Source organism: Cheilinus undulatus, linkage group 22 (assembly GCF_018320785.1).
Source record: "Cheilinus undulatus linkage group 22, ASM1832078v1, whole genome shotgun sequence".
Taxonomy (NCBI): domain Eukaryota; kingdom Metazoa; phylum Chordata; class Actinopteri; order Labriformes; family Labridae; genus Cheilinus; species Cheilinus undulatus.
Window position 1 is genome coordinate 34,420,422 of NC_054886.1, and position 9,839 is coordinate 34,430,260.

General features: G+C 39.6%; 1 protein-coding gene across 1 annotated transcript; it reads right to left on the minus strand.

Annotated features, from left to right (window-relative positions):
- Positions 1 to 1,141: 1,141 nt before the first annotated feature.
- Positions 1,142 to 5,852, minus strand: lratb.2 (lecithin retinol acyltransferase b, tandem duplicate 2). Its single transcript, XM_041780048.1, has 5 exons — positions 5,662 to 5,852; positions 4,362 to 4,467; positions 4,188 to 4,262; positions 3,719 to 3,871; positions 1,142 to 1,297 (listed from the first exon to the last, which is right to left on the minus strand). Exons 1-5 carry the CDS (start codon positions 5,850 to 5,852, stop codon positions 1,142 to 1,144), a joined length of 681 nt encoding a protein of 226 aa, XP_041635982.1.
- Positions 5,853 to 9,839: the final 3,987 nt, after the last annotated feature.

The following is a 9,839-nucleotide window of genomic DNA, read 5'->3' on the forward strand; positions in this document are numbered from 1 at the left end:
GGATATCACGTTCTCCATTAAACAAAGGTAAATTAAACTAAACTAAAAATTGAATTAAGGATGAAATTAAATTAAACCACCAACAAGTGATGAAGGTTTGAATTAAAATAATTCTAAATTAAAATTCAATTAAAGCTTAATCTGGATTAATTTAAAAATTATATAATTATAGAAAAAAAATATTATTACAATAGAATAATAACAGAACTCCTCTGTTTGGTCTAAATGTTGATGTTTATTTCCCCAAAATTTATAAAATCATTTGCTGTTTAAAGTGTTGTAGGATTAAAATAATTAAAATAATAATAATGATAATAATAATAATAATAATTATTATTATTATTATTATATAATTTTGACTATTGTGAGATATAAATATTTTGCAAATTTCTTACTTTTTTTTTTTTTTTTTGGCTTTTGCAATTTGCAGGTCTTTTTTAATTTAGATCACAAAAATAACTTCTTTTCCCATCAGTACCTGTAAGAAAGTGCTTATTTCGCTCTGGTAAATATATTTTTCGTCTTATTTTAAACGATATATGAAGGATTGAAACATAACATGGCTGACACGTCTGCTATCTACTGCTATCTTTGATCCATAGCTTGAGTAAGAAGAAAAATGTGTTTTCCAGAGATTAATAAGCGTTTATCTTGCAAGTACTGATGGGAAATGAAGTTCTTTATTGTATTTCTCCTGATAATTTATTAACATTTTTTGGTACTTTTTGTCCATTGTTGCTACTGTCCTTTTCCACTTTTTTCCACTTATTACCCCTTTTCTGCAATGTCTTTTGCCTGTTTTTGCCACTTTCAACCAAATTTTACCAATTCCTAGCCACTTTTGGCTTATTTTTCGCCAGCTTTGACCAATTTTTGCTCCAAGTTTTATTGTATTTCTCCTGATATTTAAATAAAGACAGCCTGTAAAACTATAAATGCACACTTATATACAAATAAAAGCTTCTTTTTCAACAGAAAATGGCAATCATCCTCTAAAACGCTGGTTAAAAAATGTATTCAATTCAAAGATATCCCAAAAATACAATCTTTATTCCACTCATGTCATAATTTCACATTTGTACACGTGATTTCCTTTCAAATAAATCAATATAAAGTGCTGTTTTTATTTGTTTCCAGGGGTTTATGCGGCCATCCAGACGAGGAAGGGCACGGTGAAGGCCAGCAGGGCGGAGACGACGTTCACACAGCCCAGGTAGAGGAAGATACACACCTCCAGCATCGCCATCGCCTTGGCAACACGCCGACTCAGCAGCAGCCTCCTGGCTGATTTACAGAACTGAAAAAAGAGGAGAAACGTTTAGCAGTGACTGACCACTAGGTGGAGTCGTTACGCTGTGATTTCATATAAATGTCTTCTAGATGGTGATATTCATTCTCTCTCTACTTTTGCCCCCTCCTCATCATCATTCTGTCCATCCGTAGATCTAAAACCACTGAAACTAAGCCTCATTTTTACTTTTCTTTAATGATTAAACTCCACTATGATCACGCACACTCAGACATCTGCAGCAGGAGAACAAAAGGAGCTTTTATGAACTTCACTGTTGCTGCAACCAGGAGGCTTAACCCAATTAAAGAGATCTGAGATCGGCTTTAATCTGCAGCAGGATTGAAACACGTCACAGCTCGGCGCCGGCATGTGCTGCTGCAGATCTGGTCGGTTTTATATGCAGCCTTATGGCTGCCACACCTGACCGGTGTCATCTGGAGGTCAGAAGGTATGGGGCTAGCTTAAGCTGAATGTGTTTGTGTAAAGTGGTGCCACACTGAAAATAATCCTTTAAATGATGTTGAAACTGCAGTTATATAACCTCGGCATGAGTTCAGGTGTTGTACGAGTCTTTTATTTTAAACTTGAGCGTGTGAAGTAAGGAAGCATGAAGATTCTCCTGAGATCTTTGGGTTGTTTGGATTTCATCAAACCAAAGTCCACTTTGAAATCCAGCATTTTGGGCTCTGGTTTAGCTTGGTTGGTAGAGCGGGCGCCAGTATGCAGAGGCTAAGGTCTGTGACGCACTGGTCCCGGGACAGATCCTGATTCTGGCACTGTTTGGTGCAAACCTGCCCCCTCTTGTTTCAGCCGCTTAATTTCCCTTTAATGAGTAAAATCTTCAAGAGAAGAGGCTCAATCTGACCAAGACCAATGCCCTGAACAAACATGCTCCTGTACTAGATCGCATCTACAACCCTACCTCCAAAAAAGCTGGGACACTGTGTAAAATGTAAACAAAAATAATGATTTTCTAATCTCATAAACTCATATTTTATTCCTGCAACACATGAGAGCACGAGTGCCCAGTGTGGGCGACTGGGCCAGGTCCTTAACACCAGGAATACCAGTCCCAGTTGTAAGTCGCTTTGGATAAAAGCATCTGCTAAATGACACAGTGAAATTGTCTGTAAAGTGAGGAGACCAGTTGTCCCATTCTTGTCTCATGTAGGGTTCTAGCTGCCAAACAGTCCTGGGTCTTCTTTGCTGGAGTGTTCCTTTTTTAGAGTACTCAAAATGAAAGGTCTGGACTGCAGGCAGGCCACTTCAGGACTCGGACTCTTCTTTTTATTCCACTATTTACCATTTTTGCCACTTTTTTAGCCGGTTGAAACAAATTTTAGTTACTTTTGACCATTTATTTAAACAGTTTTGATACTATTACTATTTTTTGGTACTTTTTGTCCATTGTTGCTACTGTTCTTTTCCACTTTTTCCACTTACAACCCCTTTTTGCAATGTCTTTTTGCCTGTTTTTGCCACTTTAAACCAACTTTTGCCAAGTCCTACCCACTTTTGGCTTATTTTTGCCAGCTTTGATAAATTTTTGTTGTTTAAAAAACATTTTTTGCCACATTGTTTCAACTTTTTTCCTTTTTGCCACCTTTTTTTAGCCACTTGAGACCGATTTTGTTACTTTTGACCATTTATTGAAACATTTTTGCCACTTTTAACATGTTCAGTACTTTTCACCCATTATTGCTACTGTTCTTTGAAACTATTTGATGCCCATTCACCACTTTAATTCAATTTTTGGTGCTTTAGAAACACAATTGTCCATTTTCCAATTTAACACCACCTGAAACCAATTTTTACCATTTATTCAAACTTTTTTCACTGTTTACTTTTTTTTTTGCCCATTGTTGCCGCTGTTCTTTGTCACTCTTTTGCCACCTTTGCCAGGTTTAACTCACTTTTGCCACTTCTTTGCCACTTTTTACCCAATTTTCATCTTTTTCACAATTGTTCAACTCTTTTCCCTAAAAGTTGCTTCAGTTTCTTCTCCATCCTGACATTTCTGCATTAGCTGTGAAGTCTGACATCACTCTCCTAACCATTTATTTCAGCCTGCCCTGCCACATTGTTAACATTTCCAATAAAAGGTCATTCTGTTTTATGAAAACGGACCGTGATGTGGATCCTGCTCAGCTTCTTCTTTGGTCTCAGCTTCAACATCTGATAAGTTGTTTCAGCTCTATTTTGAATAAAAAATGGGTTTTTAAGATTTGACAATCATCAGCTACAGTTTTAATTTTTATTTTACCCAGTGCCCCAACTTTTTTTGGAAACTGGGGCTGAATAGTCTTTGTGAGAATGCTTTTTTTCTTCAGTTTCGTAGGTTTCAAAACTGCCCAAGCTCTTCCTGTTTCTAGATTCAGATGTTTTATTGTCACATGTGCGTCTGGTTTCAGAGATGTCTGTCGTCACCTGGAAGGACTGGAAGCTGATGACGGTGCCGTAGCGACAGTACATGACGTAGTGTTCACAGTTGTACCACAGCAGGCTGTAGTCCACGTGACCCTGCAGCTTCTCCGCCCGCATCGCCACCTCCTCGCCCTGCAGCGGCGGCCGGCTGCACACCTGGGGAGGACAGCAAGTCAGTGATGTTCTGCTGAGAAGCTCATCCACCTGGACCTGTCAATACTCAGTCACACAGAGGCTGCACTATGGCCCTGTGCTGTGGTATAAAACCCAGAGAAGTCAAGCTTTGTCTGAGCTGTCTGCAGAGACAACGAGCCAACAATCTGATGATTTATACTCTTCCACTGATGTATTTCATCAATGGATCCAGTTGGCTAAGATCAGTCTTTAGTCACAGTTAGTTGAATCCAGCTGGAACAGATGGTTGAATAAACAACAAGAACCATCAGAGTCTGCATGCTTTTAAATCTCTAACCTGGTCTTTGGTGTTGATGAGGACCTTAGCTCCGTAGGCGAAGTCCTCCAGTGAGTCCACCCTGATGCTGCCAACCTGAGAGAGGACAGACGTCAGTTAGACTCAATTATTCCAACTTAAATCCTTTGTTTGTAAGTGTTGTTGCTGGTCTGGGTTTTAGTGGAGCTCTGATACCTTGGCCAGTACTCCCAGTATGAGCCGAGTGTTGGTGACCATCTGTTTAATCTGAGTCTGATCGCTGGAGAAGATCGGCAGGATGTCCGGGATGAAATGAGCGACTCTGGAGAGGGAGAGAGAAAAAAGAGAGCAGTGAGGGATGAAGAGAAGGAATGGACAAAAGAGGAAGGACAGGGAAAGAAAAGGAGAAAGAAATGGACAAGAAAGAAGATAAAGACCTGGAGAGACAAAACCAGAAAAAGACCAGTTATTCATGAGATCATGAGAGAAAGAACAGGCGAGAGAAAATGAAAGAAAAGAACAAACAGAGTAGAGGAGCATAAAGGACAAATAAAGGCAAGACTCAAGAAAGATGTTCAAGAAAAGCAGTCAAAAATGAGGAGGGTGTGTTAAAGGAAAAGAGGAAATTATAGGGCAAAACAAAATAAATGTTCAAATTACAAGAAGCTGGAAAGAATGGCCAAAAACTAGAAAGAAGAAAGCGAACAATAAAAGTAAAAGTTGGTCCAATATGGGAAAAGGGTGAAGTAAAGGACAAATTAGACAAGTCAGAGACATTAAACAGACAGGGAAAGGATATAAAAAGAAAGAAAAGTCAGGAAGAGAACAAACAGTTACAAACAGGACACATGAAAAGACAAGAAAGGGACAAAAAAATACAAGAAAGGGACAAAAGACATGAAATTATCTAAAAGACAAGTAAGGGACGAGAAGACAAATTAGGATCATGAAGACAAGTAAGGGAAATTAAAAGACAAGTAAGGGACAAAAAGACAAGTAAGGGACAAAAAGACAAGTACGGGACAAAAAGACAAGTACGGGACAGAACAAGACAACCAAAAGACATGAGTAAGTGACTCAAAAAGTAAGAGACATGATAAAAAAACAAACAAGTCAGGGACATCAACAGTAGGTAAGACAAAGATTGAAAATGGACAGAAAGGGGACAAAGGTGAGGAGCAAAGGCGGTATAACAAAGACGAAAATGAAGGAAAGACAGAAAAGATGGGGCAAAATGAAAATGATAGGAACAGAAGGCCAACATTAAACAGAGAGAAGGAATGGAGAAGAAGAATAGACATGGACAAGTGAAGAACCCTAACCAGAGACACTGAGGGAGAAAGAACAACAGAGACAGACAGGGTTAGGACATTAGTGAAAGAAACCCTAACCCTAACCCTGAAAGAAACAAGAAAGAGTTGGATAAAGACAGAGAGAAAGGCCAAAATGATAGACAATAAACAGAGAAGAAACACGGAAGACAGAAGAGGAATAACAAGACCTGACTAAGACTCACCTTCCTCCCCCCAAGTAGATCCCAAAGTGGGTGAACAAGGTCCGAGGGACCTCCAGCAGGTCTCCCCTCTTCAGGGTCACCTCACCTTTCTTCTCTCCGCTCTGTCCGTCTCCCCCATCCTCCCCCTCCTCCCTCTTCTCGAGTCTTGGCGTGGAGATGAAGAGCAGAGCCAGCAGCTGAAGGGGGAACATGGTGAGAGGACGAGGTGGCGGCGTTGGTTCAGGTGCTTTTATTCTCCAAACGAGGCGGGGGGGGGGGGGGGGGGGTGTTTAGACTGAGGCTGATCCAATGAGAAACTACACTACTGGATAAATTAAAGGAACAGGCTGATTGGAACTGAGTTATAATAGTTTGATGGATTATACAAAATTAAGTGACCTAAACAATCTAATCCATGGTTGAAGCATCGTCATCTAGGGAGAAAGACTGGGTAATACTGGGAGGGGCTTAGTAGAGGAGACTGCAAGACTGTAAACAATGGTGGAAGGAGAAGAGATTAGCATGGATGCAGTGTTACTACTATCAAGCCAATGTAGCTAAGTTAGCTTTCAGAATGTGAGCTTTAGCAAACATAGCTAAAGCTACTGTAGTTACATAATATAGATAACATAGCTATGTCACTCACGTAGCTAATTGTTGCTTTGTTAGTACAGACATCTACAAGCTTTTAAATTTTTGACTTGACTTATGTTAGATATGTAGTTTCATTATCTACGTATCTTAAACAGCTTACACAGCTAGTAGAGCTACATTCACTATGAAGCTCCCTTATCTATGTTATCTACGTAGCTTACACAGCTTGCTGAGCTCCATTAGCCATGTAGCACTATTATCAAAATCATCTACATAGCTTACACAGGTTTCTGAGCTTGATTAGCAATGTAGCTCCATCTACAGTATCTATGTAGCTTACACAGCTAACTGAGGGCTTTTAGCTCTGAAGCTCTATTATCACCATTATCTATGTAGCTTATGCAGCTTTCGAAGGTCCGTTAGCTATGTAGCGCCATTATCTCCATTATCTACATAACTTACACGACAAACTGAACTCCGTTAGCTATGAAGCTACATTATGTACTATGTGAATGGAGCTTAAGCAGCTTTTCAATTGAGCTCTATCAGCTACAAGCTCTATTATCAACATTATCTACAAAGCTTACACAGGTAATTGAGCTCTGTCATTATCTGCATAGCTTTTGCAGCTAATCAAGCTCTGTTTGCCATGCAACTCCATTATCTATGTAGCTTACAAAGCTAATATAGCTCTGCTAGCCATGTAGCTCCATTATCAGTGTAGCTTACAAAGCTAATCGAGCTCTGTTAGCCATGTAGCTCCATTATCTATGTAGCTTACAAAGCTAATCCAGCTCTGTTAGCCATGTAGCTCCATTATCTATGTAGCTTACAAAGCTAATATAGCTCTGCTAGCCATGTAGCTCCATTATCAGTGTAGCTTACAAAGCTAATCCAGCTCTGTTAGCCATGTAGCTCCATTATCTATGTAGCTTACAAAGCTAATTGAGCTCTGCTAGCCATGTAGCTCCATTATCAGTGTAGCTTACAAAGCTAATCCAGCTCTGTTAGCCATGTAGCTCCATTATCTATGTAGCTTACAAAGCTAATATAGCTCTGCTAGCCATGTAGCTCCATTATCAGTGTAGCTTACAAAGCTAATCCAGCTCTGTTAGCCATGCAACTCCATTATCTATGTAGCTTACAAAGCTAATATAGCTCTGCTAGCCATGTAGCTCCATTATCAGTGTAGCTTACAAAGCTAATTGAGCTCTGTTGGCTATGTAGCTCAGTTTTCATAAAGGTCTGTAAGCAGACTGTTTAGTTGGCTAGTTTTGTTATCAGGTTTTGCAGGTCAGGTTGTAAACTTTTGCTGTCATAACCCTCACCTTCACAGAAAGTTAATCTGATTTTATTTTGAAAGTTTGGGCGTGTGTTTCTATCCTGACAGATGTGTTCTCTCACTACAGAAGATGAAGAGTCTGAGATCTACGGTCTGCAGTCAGACCCTTCTCAGGATTTCTGTATTCTGGTTTCCCTCTTTTATCGGACATTGATGCTCTGTAAAGGATAAAAACACATCTACAAAATAAAACGGTTAACCCAGGAGTCTGGACAGGAGAAACTCTGTTACTGACCTGGTTTTTATTTCAGCTGAGTCAAAGAAAGCTAAGAATACCAGAGAGCTGCTTTACTCTAGGATTATTAGAATGAAGTAACTTCAGTGGGACCGTTTCTCAATTCAGCCTCCAACTCTTTCTCAACATCAGCTCAGAGGAGAACAAACGGCTGGTTACAGTCCTGATTCATGATTGGCTGAATCGATTCGAGCTCAGGCAGAGAGGGTCGAAAATATTCTAGACATTTATACGTCAGAAACTCGCCACCTCAGCGCAATTCCTTCCTGTTCACAGGATTAGGACGCTGAATAAATCCAGTTTAATGATGCTTTCAGGAGCTGCCATGTTGATCCCATTTCCCAAATTTGGAAATTATTCGACTGAGTTTGGCGAGGTACTTCTTACCAAATAATTTTTTTATAGGTGACTGGGTTAGTCATGGCCAGTATTTTTGAGGATTTCTGGGGTGTTTTTATGATGCTTATTATTCTAATCTCATAGTTTAGGTCTGGCATGTTTTGCTGTGCACAAGTTAAATGAAATGTATATTATAGCCTTTTTTATAATTAAAGATTTTCTGATATCTTGAATTAATTTTTCACTGTTTTTTTGACCTCTGCACTGACATGCATGTTGTTGTAGTTCCCAGAGAGCACCACTAGATGGAGATATTACTCAGCTTTTTGTAAGATGATGCAGAAAATATATATATATAGATAGATAGATATATCTATATCTATCTATCTATCTATCTATCTATCTATCTATATCTATATATAGATATATAGATAGATATAGATATAGATATATATACACAGTCGCTAGAAGAAGTATGTGAACCCTTTGAGATTTCTTGGATTTCTGCATAAATTGGTCATCAAATGTGTTCTGATCTTCATCTAATTCACAACAATAGACAAACACAGTCTGCTTAAACTAATACTGCACAAAAATGATATGTTTTCATGTTTTTATTGAACAAAACATGTAAACATTCACAGTGCAGGGTGGAAAAAGTATGTGAACCCCTAGGCTAATGACTGGTTGACCCTCCTTTGGCAGCAATAACCTCAACCAAACGTTCTTTACAAAACCGTTTCAGTTCAGCAATGTTCTTGGGATGTCTGGTGTGCATCGCTCTCTTGAGGTCATGCCACAGCATCTCAATGGAGTTGAGGTCAGGACTCTGACTGGGCCACTCCAGAAGGCGTATTTTCTTCTGTTGAAGCCATTCTGTTGTTGATTTACTTCTATGCTTTGGGTCGTTGTCTTGTTGCATCACCCATCCTCTGTTGAGCTTCAGTTGGTGAACAGATGGTCTTAAGTTTTCCTGTAAAATGTCTTGATAAACTTGGGAATTCATTTTTCCATCAATGACAGCGATGCGTCCAGGCCCTGAGGCAGCAAAGCAGCCCCAAACCATGATGGCCCCTCCACCATATTTCACAGTTGGGATGAGGTTTTGATGTTGGTGTGCTGTGCCTTTTTTCTCCACACATAGCGTTGTGTGTTCCTTCCAAACAACTCAGTTTTGGTTTCATCTATGGACAGAATATTTTGCCAGTAGTGCTGTGGAACATCCAGGTGCTCTTTTGTAAACTTCAAACCTGCAGCAATGTGTTTTTTGGACAGCAGTGGCTTCCTCCGTGGTGTCCTCCCATGAACTCCATTCTTGTTTAATGTTTTACTTATTGTAGATTTGTCAACACAAATGTTAGCATGTGCCAGAGATTTCTGTAAGTCTTTAGCTGAGACTCTAGGAGTCTTCTTCACCTCATTGAGCATTCTGCGCTGTGCTCTTGCAGTCATCTTTACAGGACGACCACGCCTAGGGAGAGTAGCAACAGTGCTGAACCTTCTCCATTTGTAGTCAGTCTGTCTTACTGTGGACACATGAACATCAAGGCTTTTAGAGATACTAATGTAATCTTTTCCAGCTTCATGCAAGTCAACAGTTCTTGATCGTAGGTCTTCTGAGAGCTCTTTTGTGCCAGGCATGGTTCACATCAGGCAATGCTTCTTGAGAACAGCAAATTCAAAACTGGT

Excerpts from the sequence above, each read along its gene's own strand:
- lratb.2 (XM_041780048.1), bottom strand. The coding sequence starts at position 5,852 with ATGTTCCCCCTTCAGCTGCTGGCTCTGCTCTTCATCTCCACGCCAAGA. Across the intron at positions 3,872-4,187 it reads TCATCAACACCAAAGACCAG|GTGTGCAGCCGGCCGCCGCT; the intron begins GTTAGAGATTTA and ends TGTCCTCCCCAG. Across the intron at positions 1,298-3,718 it reads TCAGCTTCCAGTCCTTCCAG|TTCTGTAAATCAGCCAGGAG; the intron begins GTGACGACAGAC and ends CTCTTTTTTCAG.